This window comes from Salmo trutta, chromosome 5 (genome assembly GCF_901001165.1).
Source record: "Salmo trutta chromosome 5, fSalTru1.1, whole genome shotgun sequence".
In the NCBI taxonomy this organism is placed as follows: domain Eukaryota; kingdom Metazoa; phylum Chordata; class Actinopteri; order Salmoniformes; family Salmonidae; genus Salmo; species Salmo trutta.
In genome coordinates, this window is record NC_042961.1 from 22290027 (window position 1) to 22305305 (window position 15279).

General features: G+C 45.0%; 1 protein-coding gene across 2 annotated transcripts in view; it reads left to right on the forward strand.

Moving 5' to 3' along the window:
* Positions 1–13135, forward strand: part of LOC115193873 (bone morphogenetic protein receptor type-1A) — a 72506-nt gene extending 59371 nt beyond the window's left edge. For both annotated transcript variants that reach the window (XM_029752987.1, XM_029752986.1), the window contains exons 4-13: positions 7664–7823; positions 8209–8311; positions 8487–8586; positions 8720–8816; positions 9107–9245; positions 9852–10044; positions 10315–10612; positions 10889–11064; positions 11287–11417; positions 11709–13135. In XM_029752987.1, the coding sequence (XP_029608847.1) occupies positions 7664–7823; positions 8209–8311; positions 8487–8586; positions 8720–8816; positions 9107–9245; positions 9852–10044; positions 10315–10612; positions 10889–11064; positions 11287–11417; positions 11709–11834 (1523 nt within the window). In that variant the 3' untranslated portion in view covers positions 11835–13135. The remainder of the gene's footprint in view (positions 1–7663; positions 7824–8208; positions 8312–8486; positions 8587–8719; positions 8817–9106; positions 9246–9851; positions 10045–10314; positions 10613–10888; positions 11065–11286; positions 11418–11708) is intronic.
* The last annotated feature ends 2144 nt before the right edge of the window (positions 13136–15279 follow it).

Consider the following 15279-nt stretch of genomic DNA (forward strand, 5'->3'; position numbering starts at 1 on the left):
ATTTACAGATTGGTCTTGGGTGCTGTTTAAAAACCCACAATTACTACCAGGGCAATCCCTCTGAGGTATGCTTACATTTCAGAATTAGAAGTGTGTGGGCACGTGATGAATATTGTAAATACAGTAATTTTTTTAATTATTTTTTTATTTAACCTTTATTTAACTAGGTAGGCAAGTTGAGAACAAGTTCTCATTTACAACTGCGACCTGGCCAAGATAAAGCAAAGCAGTTCGACACGTATAACACAGAGTTACACATGGAGTAAAACAACATACAGTCAATAATACAGTACAAAAATGAGTCTATATACAATGTGAGCAAATGAGGTGAGATAAGGGAGGTAAAGGCAATAAATAGGCCATGGTGGCGAAGTAAATACAATATAGCAATTAAAACACTGGAATGGTAGATTTGACAGTAGATGAGTGTGCAAAGTAGAAATACTGGGGTGCAAAGGAGCAAAATAAATAAATAAATACAGTAGTGAATATTTGAAAAATATATACTTTCAATTTGATCTCTGTTACGAAGGGGGACACCAAGACAAAATAAGAAGTCAATAGCACTTTTGAAACACTATCTATTGCATATGGAGGAGGGGCAGGATAAATGTTGTTCAACTAAATTAGCATAAATACTTACTTCTGCCTTTTTTAAAGCAAGGCTACCCGCTTATGTGACCCACAGTCCCCCACCCCCCACTATGGAGAGATCAGTATTTTAAGCCATTATAATGGCCGTGATAGAATTCATTAGCTGGTAATGCAATGCCTTTTGAAATGCATGACCTAAGCTACCTAGTTAAATAATAGTAACATAACCCCCATGTGGTCCTAACAGGATAATATGGCAATGACATTGTTCTTTTGCATATATGCTAATTAGGGGACCAAACACCAGAGGTACAACTCAGTCCTTTCTCTCAATACCAAGTTTACTGTGATGTGCGGAAACACCCATTTCCCACTTGGGAAATGCCATGATCTCAATGAGATTAGACCATGTTGAATATCATGTGATGTTCCGATGATATTGCCTCATTTTGCCTTGTCGTGAGAGATCATGCTATGTGAGTGAATGATGTATGGAAAAGACACTAAATACGCTCTGATCACAGCACAATTTAGTCACCAAGATCGTTTTATTCCATGTACCGGGCACACGCAGGCCTCAAGTATAACGCTGGTTTTTATCCGGACATGTTTGATGCCGGCAGGATATGGATCTTAATGTGCTGGGGCCTCATAAAAGGGCCTCCCTCCCTCTGCTCCTCTAGCTGCTCCTGCTGTTGCTCTCATACTGCCTGCCCGGCGGGGCCTCCACAGTGAACCAACCAGCAGCCATTTAAGCCAACCAGGGCCATAAAGACGGAGCTCTCAGGCTCGTAAAAGGTCACCTTTAACCAGCCAATGAGATGTGAAGGCAAATATCAGGATCTGATTACTCTAAAAGCAGAGCTTTTTAGCACTCCGTCACACACGCACACACACAGGCTGATAAGAGGAAGGCAAGGCCTGTCCAAGTCTTAGGGATGATTGATTCAGAGCTACGCTCTCCGAGACTGGTTGTGACCCTGTTTTGTTATCAAAGAGCCCATGCTCTTGTTTTGATTAGTCTCCATTAACTCTGGGTCTCCCATGTCTACCTTGTCCCAGGCATACTGTACAGTGAAACAGTGCCTCTGTACCCAGGCAGGGCCAGGTTAGCCTCTCTCCTTCCTTCCCGCCAGCAGCTGTCATTGATGGTTGTGACCCACCAGAGAACCCCCCCACCCCACCCTCTCACTACAGGAAGCTGTTGAAGTGATTGTTAGCACTCTGGATTCCTTTTTTCACATGAACCATTTCCTCTATAATACTGTCAGTCGTTACAGGGCAAAAATACTCCAAACATTCATTGTTCTCCGGAAATAATTCAATCCCACGAGAGAGGTTTTTCTCTGCCGCTTTTTCTTTTTTTCTCCCGCTGCGCTTGCTGATTAGTGAAGGAGTGTGGGGCCTGGGCCTGGCATATGCCAAGCGTTATGGGGAGAGGGGGCAGGGACAGAGGTGCCTGCTGGGCAAGAGGCTGCCAGAGTGGCTGTATAAGGGGCCTGCTGTGCTATCTCATGAATGCTCTTTTCACACTCACTTTTTCTGCTCCTGAAGTGTCAACAAACCAATTAGAATTCCACTTTTGTCTCACCAAGGGGAAAAGGCGCATGTTTTATAGGTCTAGTTTTTTTTATTTGCTGTTGTTTTCCATGTGTGAGGAGTTTTAATTAGCGTGAGGCTGTAGCAACTTGTTAAATACCTTTTTCAAGGTATTCAACTGTTGCCAGGTAACCGAGGTTGTTGAATGAACTCCTCAGGAAATTGTCCAATAACATTCAAAGAACACACACAGAATATTTTTTTTCTCTTTTTTTTTTTTTTTGTTCTCTACATCTTGGATAAAAGCCTTGTAGTGAATCTCTGACTAATATGAAGAGAATGTATTGGATTTGTGCTGTTGAAAGGTGCTGTGGTGAAGAGGTTCCAGTAACACTACCTGTGAGGAGGAGATTTGGTAACAGCCGCTGTCACTTTTCTATTGTCATCACAAACCGGAGGAACAACGAAAGAAGTATAAATATCTTCTCTGTATACTGTCCTTTGCCACTGGGAAAGTGATGATGGAGCTGAAAGGGGAGCCATCGAAGTCTGTGGTTCACTTGTAAGGTTTAGAGTGGGGGACCGAAATGATTTACACCCTTGATAAAGATGCGCAAAATTCTTTTGAAATATTGAGCTATATTGTATGCTTCAAAAAGTGGAAAATGTATATTATTTTATATTAATATAAATGCTCAGAGAAATAGATTTTGTCTAACAAGTACTACTTTTTACCCCCTCAAAGGTAGGGATAAAAACGTTAGACACCCCCTGTTTTCAATACCTTTCAATACATCACCAACGAGCTCTATTGTCATGTCATCCAACAAATGTAAACGCCCGGAGTTTGCTAAATGTCATTGGATTGAAACCGGCACTTTGGTCAGATGACATGAAAATAGAGGTCTTTGACCACGCACACCAGTGTTTGGGTCTGGTGTTGAAATGAGAACGCATAAGCAGAAAATAACCCCACACCTACTGTAAAATATGGTGGTGGCTCTTTGATGGTTTGGGGCTATTTCGTTTCTACTGGTCCTGGAGCCCTTAAGGTCAATGGCATAATGAACTTTACCCACTACCAGGACAACCTGGTTGCCTTTACCAGGAGGCTGAAACTTGGCCACAGGTGGATCTTCTAGCAAGACATTAACCTCAGGCACACATCAAATCCACAAAGAAATTGTTAAATCGAAATTTTGCAATGGCCATCTGTCTCCAGACAAAACCCATTGAAAACCTGTTTGAATTGAAGAGGGCAGTCCATAAACGCAAACAGGATTTTTTTATTTATCTATTTAACCCTTATTTAACTAGGCAAGTCAGTTAAGAGCAAAATCTTATTTACAATGACTGCCTACATATCAAGGATCTGGAAAGATTCTGTATGGAGGAATGGTCTAAGATCCCTCCCAATGTGTTCTCCAACTCAGAAAACATTTTAGAAAAAGGCTCTGCTCTTATTCTCATTGAAAACAGGGGTGCCAAACATGTGGACCCATACCTTTTTTTGAGAATGTTTTACAACTTGTTAAACAAAATATCTTTCTCTGAGCAATTGTATTAGTATAAATCATTTGCCTGTATTTTTTTGGAGAATACAATATAGCTCAGTATTTATTATTTATTGTATGCAGTAATTTTTGCTCATCTTTATCAGGGATGTATATCATTGTCAGCTAATGTCTCCATACTTCTCCTTTTCTTGCCGACTCACCCACTTCAAGAGTTGTAATTTCAGGTAGCTTTTTCTCCCTGTCCAGATCTCTCTCTCCCCCCCCCCCCCCCCCAAGGTCAGAGAGGAAGGTTGATCCTCTCTGGGGTTTGTTGCTGTGAACTGATCTCTCTTTCTCTCTCTCTCTCTCTCTCTCTACCGTGCTCTCTCATTTTATTCTCACTTGTTCTTCTCTCACACACACACACACACACACACACTCTTACTCACTTTCTCTCGCCTGAGACTTTAGGAGAGGGCAGGTTTCAGTGACTGTTTGTATGCAGATATATGACTCCCCTCACCTCCACAGTGTGTCCTGTTAGAACAACCAGTTCAGAACACTGTTTATCTCGTGTCGCTGCACTCTTATGGCTGGCTCTGACAAAAACAGGCTCTGCTGCTGGCCCTTTAAGAGCATTGCATTCCATTGTCAGTAGATAGATTGGCTCGTTAGCGTTGGAGTGTGCTGGCCCTTTAAGAGTGCAACATGTGGCTGACTGGAGATGGAGAGGCTCGTTACTGGGGGTGCTCTGCCAGACCTCAGACTCCGCCGTGACTGGCGGCAGAATTAAGCACACATGTGGAGGCAGAGAGAGCACCAGCAGCCATTTCCAGCCCCACTGACAGCCGCTGCTCTCCATCAATCACGGCCCCCAGCCAATCACAGGCCTCCTAGTAAAGGGGAAGCGATGTACTCCGTGTCTTCACTAGCGAGGCCCAGCCAAATAGAAACAAAAAGGGCCTTGAGGCTCTTTGGGGGTTTGATGGTGAACTTTAAGTCTTGTATTGTCAACATGTCTTTCTCTGTAGACTCCAGTGGGAGAGAGGCCTCAGAAGTCCTCGACGCTCCCAGTCACTGCAGTAAAAACGTGTCCCGAGTTTTATGTGCTTACTCAGGGACTATCAAAGAGGCTTTCATCACCTCATCAAAGCATCCGGGAGCCTCCTGAATCCCTTTCCCCATCCCTCAAACATGACTCAAGCCAGTCGAGACCGAGCACAGCTCCCAGAGGGAGAGCGAAGGAGCGGAGAGCGAGGGAGAGAAGGAGTGTGGGAGGGAGAAAGAGAGCCATCTACCCTCAGCTCTCTGGTTTCTATTTGGGGCTTGGCCCGTTTGATCTGGTTCCAGTCTGCTGTGTGTTTATAAGTTTCCACACTGCCTCCCAACACTGCTCTGTGCCAATCTGACATCGCCAGGGGACAGCCCAGCTCAAACTGGGCCTTGGGCCATGCCACCACTTAAGTCTAGTTTATTAGTGCAACAATTTCAGATATTATTTTGATTAAATCTCCTGTGTGCAATATCACCGGCAATAGGTCTAGACTATCTGCCTCCTGTTAGGAGCTTTATTTCTTTGGATCTGGTGTGTGTGTGTGTGTGTGTGTGAGACGCATGTAGAGTAAAGAGACTGGGTTTATTCCCCCCCCCCCCCCCCCCCCCCCCCCCCCAGTAGGATGTTGGTGTTTGGTTGGAACTCTGGAGTCCTGTAATCGGTGTGTTCTTTTCCTCTTCACTGATAGAAGGCGGACATCAAAAGCCCCGGGTTTCACAGCTTCTGAGACCGGCTCTGCTATCTCACTGGAGAACTGCTCGGGCCTCTATTTTCTTTCAGGGTGTTGCCGTCAGTTCCGCCACCGATAACTCCTGCCACCCTTGTTAGTACAACAGATTAGGGTTTGTTGTCTGCCCCGAGGACCCCAGCTCAAGCATACGGCTATGATCTCGCAACCCCCTGCACTGTGATTTCTCTCCGCTCTGGTGATATGACCTTAGTGTTGACCACATTGAGGATTGTAGTGAGTCACTTTCCTGGTTGTCTATTCTGTACCCATAAAATATTACTGAAGAGTTCTGGTCTGCTTTGCTTTAGTTGTTGAAATGTAGATATCGAGGCCTAATGGTTGCTTTTAATTTGATACAGTTATTATGTTTTTACATAATAGCTTTTGACTCTAAAGGATCCCAGAACTAAGTTAAGACTGGCACACTTTTGTCTGGCACCCTATGGGGTTCCATCATTTGGGGGGGAGGGGGATTCTATTGGCTGAAGTACAACACTAAAAGTGAAGCATTTGTAGAGGTAGTGGTCCTGGTCGACTGTTAGGCTGTCTGACGTCAGTAAGCCGGTGAGTCTGTAAGTACATGATCAGCGTACAAATGAACTGTAAAAAAGGAACCGAAGCCCAACAGAAGCTCCGTTATCTCTCGGCTCTCCTTTTAAATGGTCATTTATCAGTAAAATTACTCAGAGAATGCAGCCTGAATCTAGAACCACCAGGGCACTCGGTTGTAAAATGAAAGGGGGAAAAAACTTGAGGAAAACAAGAACAACAACTCTGAAGCCAGCAATGGGGTCTAGGGAAGGAATGCGGAGCTGGAGACAAGCAGCCGGGAGAGGGAAGAGAAAAAAAGGGTGCCGTTCTGCTGCCGAGACGTTTCAAAGTGTAGGTTTGAAGGTGATTGGCCCTCTGCAGACATGTCTGAACTGGAGCAGGCTCGAGTCGCGTCATGCTCCAAAGGAAGTGCCGAAGCCGCGCCAAGCGCCGCACACAGACATCACTTTGTGCTTTATGCTCACGACTCACAGGAGCCCCACAGCCCAGGTCCACTCTCCTGAGGAGGGGGGGGGGGCAGACTGGGAGGGGGTTAGGGCAATAAGGGGCAGAGAAATGAGGAGGGGGAGGGGAAGAGAAAGGAGGGGCTAGGACGAGGTAGAAGTCAAGAAGAGAAGGATATGGAACAAGGAGGACAATGGAGGAATAGCAGACAGGAGAAGCAAAAGGATTGTAAAAAAAGAAGCGGGCAAGAGGAGGACTGATAAGGAAAGTGGGTCAGGGCATTGCAAAAGGGAGAGGAAAAGAGATCAGGAGAAAGGGCATGAGAAGAGGTGGAGGGAGTACCAGACAGTAACGTGAGGATAGGAGTCACCACACAGTGAGCTCATACTCAACATTTTAATGCAGCATTAGGGACTTAACGTATATTAGTGTGCTGCTCTGTAAAATGTCCTCTTCCTGGCTTTGTATCCATGGGGCCATGTATCTAGTCTTAATGGCTCTGACTGGCTCCTTAAGATGTCAGTAGATTTGTTGCCGATGCCCTTTTTTAGGTGCGGTTAATACAGAGTCCTGGCAGTGCGCTCTCGGCTAGTTTAACCAGCGTAAACTGATTTTAGCAGTGAACATTTGCTGTGTACTAAACCTTGCCATTATAAAGAACCACAACATAATAGCCTGCATGAATATTAGGTTTTTCCTCCATTAAACCATGCGTTGTTTTCAATTTCATATGTAATTGCAATCAGATTGACAACAGTGATAATGTTGCGAACAACAGATGTTGGCTTGGCCCTCCAGTATTCTGCTCTGCTTACGCTCATGCATGTGATGGCTCTAACTGGACACTAGCACAGAGTATAAATAGCCCTCTGGCCATATATGGATCAGACTTATCACATGAGCACACAATTAGGAGCAGACCGCTCTCATATAAAAACAGAAGGGGGGGAGAGCAGAAAATTCAAACCCACCATAGGACTGTTGTGTTTACTATGAATATATAGCCTAGTATTTGACTACTGTAACTCTTCAAACCAGATGTTGTGTTAGGCAGCGGAATGAACATGTTACACAATGTGTTTATGTTCTGTATTTCTGGCAACAGCGATGTGTGCAGTGAAAACCTGTGTTTTTGCGACTTCAGACAGTGTCTCCCAGATGGAGGGGAAAAAATGATGGATTGTGACATTTTCACTGTCATTATAAAACAAAACCATTTTTCCCCCCTCTCTCTCTCTCTCTCCGTCCATCCAGCTGGTCAGAATCCAGACCACATGCTCCACGGCACCGGGCACAAGCATGAGTCCAGGAAGCAAGGGGACGACACCACGGTGGCCCCAGAGGACGCCGCCCGCTTTCTGAGCTGCTACTGCTCGGGTTACTGTCCAGAGGACCACAAAAATAACACCTGCGAGTGAGTGACCAACCAAGGCCAAATTCTTAATTCATATGTTTGTTCCAACTCTGACTTTTGGGTCTGTGATGAATGTCAACGCTGGCCTAACGCCTCGATCCCAGCCTCATTGCCTTTTGGTACACCAGAAGTACATTCATTTCCAATGGAACGATTCCTTGCGGTCGGTGTGGCGCGCACGTTGGATTTATCGAACGTACGCGTCAAACTGTACTTATAGACGGCTTGACAGAAATGGTAGCAGGTGAATGATGAACTTTTGTTGCACGCATATCCAGATGATGCTGCGTGCCATTTTGCACAATGACGCTGAAGGTGTGATCGAGGCGTAAGTGTGTTTGGGAACTGTACTCATTGAATGTTTTTTTATTTTTTTTTATTGCAGGACGAATGGCCAGTGTTTTGCCATCATAGAGGAGGACGAGAACGGAGAAGCTATTCTGACCTCTGGCTGCATGAAGTATGAAGGCTCACATTTTCAATGCAAGGTAAAGCATGTGTTGTGGTCTGTATGGAAGGGAGCAGGACCGTGACACAGGGGTGTCAACTATATGTAGTAACATGTTCTAGTATTGTTATTATATGTGTATATAGCTATTATTCATATTTGAGTTATTGTTTGAATAACCCCTGAATAACATGGTTTCATTTCATTCTTTTCAGGATTCGCCCAGGGCTCAGACGAGGCGAACGATCGAATGCTGCGGGACGGACTTCTGTAATCGGGACCTGCAGCCCACGTTACCTCCCCCAATGGACACTGGTGAGGCTTAGGGCCAACTATGTTACTCTACTGCTGGTGTTCCTCTGTATAGTGGCCCTAGAAGGGTATTCTTGTGATGGTATTGTCAGGGTCTGGTACTTAATTTCATTTGGGGACTCGTGGTGTTTTGCAGGTTCCTACTTTGGCAGTGCCCACTGGCTGGCGTTCCTTATATCAATGACCGTATGCTGCTGCACTCTCATCTGCATCACAGTAGTCTGTTACTACAGGTAGGACTACTCCAGAGAAGAGCTGCCACAAAGCCAGATTCCAACTTTCTTTCCATATGTATATGGGAATTGAGTCCTGGCTAACTTAACTTGTGGGAGAACATTTAGTCAGTCACATGTTGGTGTCAGTTAGCATTTCTATGAATAATTTCATGGGTTTGTGACTAAGTTGGACTGTTTTCGACTGTTTGGGGATAAAGGCAGATTGTTGCTACGGCACTGCGCTTGACGTTCATCTATTGTAGCTTTAGCATGTGTGCCCTATACTGATCTGTATGTGTTCCTGTCAGGTACAAGTGGCAGACGGAGCGGCAGCAGTACCACCGGGACCTGGAGCAGGACGAGGCCTTCATCCCTGTGGGAGAGTCTCTCAAAGACCTCATCAACCAGTGCCAGTCTTCTGGCAGTGGCTCTGGGCTCCCCCTGCTGGTAAGGACCCCACACTGCACAGGGAGGGGCTTTGGAGCATGTGACCTGGGTGAAAAGCCTTTAGCTATGGTTATATAATAGGTGGCTCAAAATGTGACTTCTGCTTTCCAGGAAAGAGTAACGGCGGTTATGTGTGTGTCTTTGTCCATATGTAGGTTATATTAGGTTAAGTGAAATGGTAAATTATAAACTGGGGGGTTCGAGCCCTGAATGCTGATTTGGCTGACAGCCGTATACCACGGATATGACAGAACTTATTTTTACTGCTCTCATTACATTGGTAAGTACTTTATAATAGCAATAAGGCACCTCTGGGGGTTTGTGGTATGTGGCCAATATACCACGGCTAAGGGCTGTATCCAGACACTCCGCGTTGCGTCGTGCTAACAACAGCTCTTAGCCGTGGTATATTGGCCATATACCCTTGGGCCTTATTGCTTAATTATAACATGGGCCTTACGAAGCAAAACGTGCATATCTGGCTTGCAACAGCGAATACCGCCTTAAAGAAGGAACAAATGGTAAAGGTTGTAGTAGGTATGATCTCTGGTAAGCTACTGTTCTGATATGAATGCTCAGTGCCTCTCTCCCTGATGTGTCTTGTAGGTGCAGCGCACCATTGCCAAGCAGATCCAGATGGTGCGTCAGATCGGCAAGGGGCGCTACGGCGAGGTGTGGCTGGGCCGCTGGCGGGGAGAGAAGGTGGCCGTCAAGGTGTTCTTCACCCGGGAGGAGGCCAGCTGGTTCAGAGAGACCGAGATCTACCAGACAGTCCTCATGAGGCACGAGAACATCCTGGGTAAGTGCCGTTCCTACCACTCACATGTAGCAAAGACGACAGCTGTCTCTGCCTCCATCTAAGCCATATACCGCCGTTTTCTTTCTAAATTGATCTAAATTAGTCTCAATCTAAGTGTAATGTAGAGCGCCTTGATTGACTGTGATGTGATCTTAGGCCTACATTTGCCCTTGTACATACATGGCTGAGGTCAACAGTCATGTATCAGGGCAGGGCCTACATCTCACTGCAGCACTAAACCCCCCCTCACCTCTCTTCTCACGTCTGCAGGTTTCATAGCGGCAGACATCAAGGGTACCGGGGCCTTCACCCAGCTCTTCCTCATCACAGACTACCATGAGAATGGCTCCCTGTACGACTACCTGAGGTTCACCACGCTGGACACCCAGAGCCTGCTGCGACTGGCCTACTCCGCCGCCTGCGGCCTGTGTCACCTCCACACTGAGATCTACGGCACCCAGGGCAAGCCGGCCATCGCCCACCGAGACCTGAAGAGCAAGAACATCCTGATGAAGAAGAACGGCACCTGCTGCATCGCCGACCTGGGCCTGGCCGTCAAGTTCAACAGGTGGGATGCTGCTCAGCAATGGAGATTTTAATCAAGGTTCTATTTGTTAGGCACCAAAATAAAGAAAACTGACAAATCGGGAGGGGGAGTAGCTGAGCTTGTCCAATGAGCAACAATCATTTTGTGTTACAAAACGCTTTGCTACGGTGTGCCCTAATGTACATAACCCATGTTTTCACATATGGCCGTTCCTCTGAACAGTTCTGAACTGTTGTTTCTGGAGCGCCGTTGACCATTTCCCTGTAGATTATTCTGAATTCCTGTTCTTGTCCTCAGTGATACCAACGAGGTAGACGTCCCTCTGAGTACACGGGTGGGGACCCGGAGGTACATGGCCCCAGAGGTGCTGGCCGAGACCCTGAACAAGAACCACTTCCAGGCCTACATCATGGCTGATATATATAGCTATGGCCTCGTCATCTGGGAGATTTCCCGCCGCTGTATAACAGGAGGTACGGACACACATAGACGCTTACACACACACACACATTATAGTTCTGAATCTACAGGCATACTGGTATTTGTGTACATGTGATACTGGCAATCCAGACGAGTCACTACGAAAACAGTAATGGGCTTAAGATTTCAACTGGTTATGAAATGCACTACACTGACGGTATTGTTGAACTAGTGTTCTATCGCACACCGTTCTCTCTCTCTCTCATCTCTCTCAGGTATAGTGGAGGATCATCAGCTGCCATACTATGAGATGGTACCGTCAGACCCGTCCTTTGAGGACATGCTGGAGGTGGTCTGTGTCAAAGGGCTGCGGCCCACCGTGTCCAACAGGTGGAACGGTGACGAGGTGAGTCTGAGAGTGGAGCTAGCCACGAATGTCAACACCTGCGTCACTGCGAGGACATGATTTATCAGGGGAATATTGTTTTGATTGCATGCAACCTTCAGGAAGTATACTTGGCATTTACACAAAGGCGATTATCCAATTCTAGCAGTGTTAGAGAGAATGCATTTGTGTTTATTAGCGTAAGTAGTGCTTTTTCAGAGTGATATATATGCAAGCTTAGCAGCACTTTAAAAACAATGCATAAGCAGAAGGAAAAACAACTCCTAAAATGTGTGTGTGTGTTTTCTCCAGTGTCTGAGAACCATGCTGAAGCTGATGTCTGAGTGCTGGGCCCACAACCCCGCCTCACGCCTCACCATCTTACGAGTCAAGAAGACCCTGGCCAAAATGGTGGAATCACAGGACATCAAAATGTGATATTTTACCCCTACGTACTCAACACAGCCCAATCAAGAGCCTGAACTCCCCAGTGTGTCCTAATGGCATGATGCAGAATATGTCACCTCTGTTCAGGAGGCGGGGGAGGAGAAATGGGGGGAGGGGGGGACCCTGTCACAGGGCCTTGGACATTGAGCCTCAACCCTCACGAATCTCTATAACCACAATGGACAGACGCTGCTACAGAGGTGTTTTTTGACTAAAGGAAACTTTATAGGATGACTCTCCCGCCTATTCCCTCCCCGGCCAGAGGAGTTCTTGGTTGTAGGAAGCAACGTACTGCGATTTGACGCTTTCTGTGAAAGCCGAAACATGACATGGGGGAAGGATATGCGTCTGCTCACATGTTGATGGACAAAGTCATATTATGTAGGAGCCTTAGAGCCACACTTCAAACCAAGACACTGCCCTCGCAATCGTCACCTCCCGCCAATCATGTTCAATTTTTTCCTGTAAATGTTTTATGCCAATTTTTTTTCCCCCTCTTCAGGACAGTCTTCTCCTGCCATATTGAAATATAACTCTTGACTCTTAAGAAGAGTAATTATGAAATAAGGTACTATAATTATGTGAATTTAAATGTAAATGTATATTGGATCGATAGATGCTGTGCCTACGAAAAATAACCATACTGCAATGGTATTCACGTCCAGTGGGCTTCAAACGCGACCTGCTTTAAGAGCTACGTTCAATCCAGACAACCAAGGACATTGTAAGAGGGGATACTCGACTTGCCTTAAATCAACAACTCACTGTGCTTCCTATAACAAACTTCAACTCAATAACTTCTCCTGTCACATTTGACATGAAAAGGACAACTGGGGAGAAAAATATTTGATGCATAATTCTATTCAGAAGGAAATGTGTAAATAGGAAGTCATTCTGTGTCCCGTCCTGTCGCTATGCTTACCCCTTCTTCGTATTTGTTCCTTTGTGTATATTCGGTATGTCTTCTGGGAGGAATGTCCAGAACACTAAACGTTGACTCTTGTTCATAGATATTATAAGCTGAATTTCCCTCCAGCTCTTCTCTATTGCTTTTAATTCCATGTTGAGTTATAGATATTCTATGAGTGGCCAACTTTCATATTGCCAAACATCATGTGAGCTCGGCCATTGGACTGCAGTAATGAAGAAGTCCACATTAGTTTGGAAAATATGCCATATTTTATTAACTTAAAGTACAAATGTATAGCTTACTCAATGCTATGGTAAATGACAGTTACTTGTGCTAAAAACATTTAGAGCTGTAACGCCAATGAAGTTTGTTGATCCATCAAGCTTCCTCAGGTGTGTGAGACAGAATTACAGCCAAGTAAAGTGAACTTGCAGTAGATTGCGACACTGAATTTAGACTGTTTCGAGACACATGCGAGTACAGTTGAAGTCGGAAGTTTACATACACCTTAGCCAAATGCATTTAAACTGTTTTTCACAATTCCTGACATTTAATCCATGTAAAAATTCCCTGTTTCACGTCAGCTAGGATCACCACTTTATTTTAAAAATGTGAAATGTCAGAATAATAGAATAATTTATTTCAGCTTTTATTTCTTTCATCACATTCCCAGTGGGTCAGAAGTTTACATACACTCAATTAGTATTTGGTAGCATTGCCTTTAAATTATTTAACTTGGGTCAAACGTTTCGGGTAGCCTTCCTCAAGCTTCCCACAATAAATTGGGTGAATTTTGGCCCCTTCCTCCTGACAGAGCTGGTGTAACTGAGTCAGGTTTGTAGGCCTCCTTGCTCGCACACGCTTTTTCAGTTCTGCCCACAAGTTTTCTATGGGATTGAGGTCAGGGCTTTGTGATGGCCACTCCAATACCTTGACTTGGTTGTCCTTAAGCCATTTTGCCACAACTTTGGAAGTATGCTTGGGGTCATTGTCCATTTGGAAGACCCATTTGCGACCAAGCTTTTACTTTCCTGACTGATGTCTTGAGATGTTGCTTCAATATATCCACATAATTTTCCTCCCTCATGATGCCATCTATTTTGTGAAGGGCACCAGTCCCTCCTGCAGCAAAGCACTCCCCCAACATGATGCTGCCACCCCTGTCCTTCACGGTTGGGATAATTTTCTTCGGCTTGCAAGCCTCCCCCTTTTTCCTCCAAACATAAAGATGGTCATTATGACCAAACAGTTTTATTTTTTTTTCATCAGACCAGAGGACATTTCTCCAAAAAGTACGATCTTTGTTCCCATGTGCAGTTGCAAACCGTAGTCTGGCTTTTCTATGGCGGTTTTGGAGCAGTGGCTTCTTCCTTGCTGAGCAGGACTCGTTTTACTGTGGATATAGATACTTTTGTACCTGTTTCCTCCAGCATCTACACAAGGTCCTTTGCTGTTTTTTCTGGGATTGATTTGCACCAAAGTACGTTCATCTCTAGGAGACAGAACGCGTCTCCTTCCTGAGCGGTATGACGGCTGCGTGGTCCCATGGTGTTTATACCTGCGTATGTTCATCTGAAGGTACAGATGAACATGGTACCAACAGGCGTTTGGAAATTGAACCAGACTTGTGGAGGTCTACAATTTTTTTTCTGAGGTCTTGGCTGATTTCTTTGGATTTTTCCCATGATGTCAAGCAAAGAGGCACTGAGTTTGAAGGTAGGCCTTGAAATACATCCACAGGTACACCTCCAAATGACCCAAATGATGCCAATTAGCCTATCAGAAGCTTCTAAAGCCATGACATCCTTTTCTGGAATTTTCCAAGCTGTTTAAAGGCACAGTCAACTTAATGTATGTAAACTTCTGACCCACTGGAATTGTGATACAGTGAATTATAAGTGAAATAATCTGTCTGTAGGCAATTGTTGGAAAAATGACTTGTGTCATGCACAAAGTAGAAGTCCTAACCGACTTTCCAAAACTATAGTTTGCTAACAAGAAATGTTTTGGAGTGGTTGAAAAAAACGAGTTTTAATGACTCCAACCTAAGTGTATGTAAACTTCCGACTTCAACTGTATATACAAATCCGCAGGTTTCCTCAGTGCCGTTATCTGTGGGCCAGAGCAGAGGGTAGAGCCAGCCCATTGATTACCATTTACCACAAGAGGAACTGCATTTTAGATCTTTCACTTTTCATACAGGACAGAAAAGGAGAAATTTGAAGTGAGAACTTAATATCCCCTCATCTGAACCACTGTCCTTACCTCTTGACAGTCTGTTTGCCGGTGTGATGATGACGAGGCAGCCTTGTCACAGATTGTGCCCCTGATAAATTATGGTTCAACCTCTTGCATAGGCTCTATGTTTTGGCCAGTGTATTCTTAAAACGTTCTCTTTCAAGTCCCTGGTCCTATTGTGTCTGCTGTCTCTTCTATCTAATGTTGGCTTTTGCTTCACTTTTGTCCATACAAATGCGTAAAACAACATATGCTGCGTAGCTTTAGCAGTGCTTGTGGGTTTGCGCT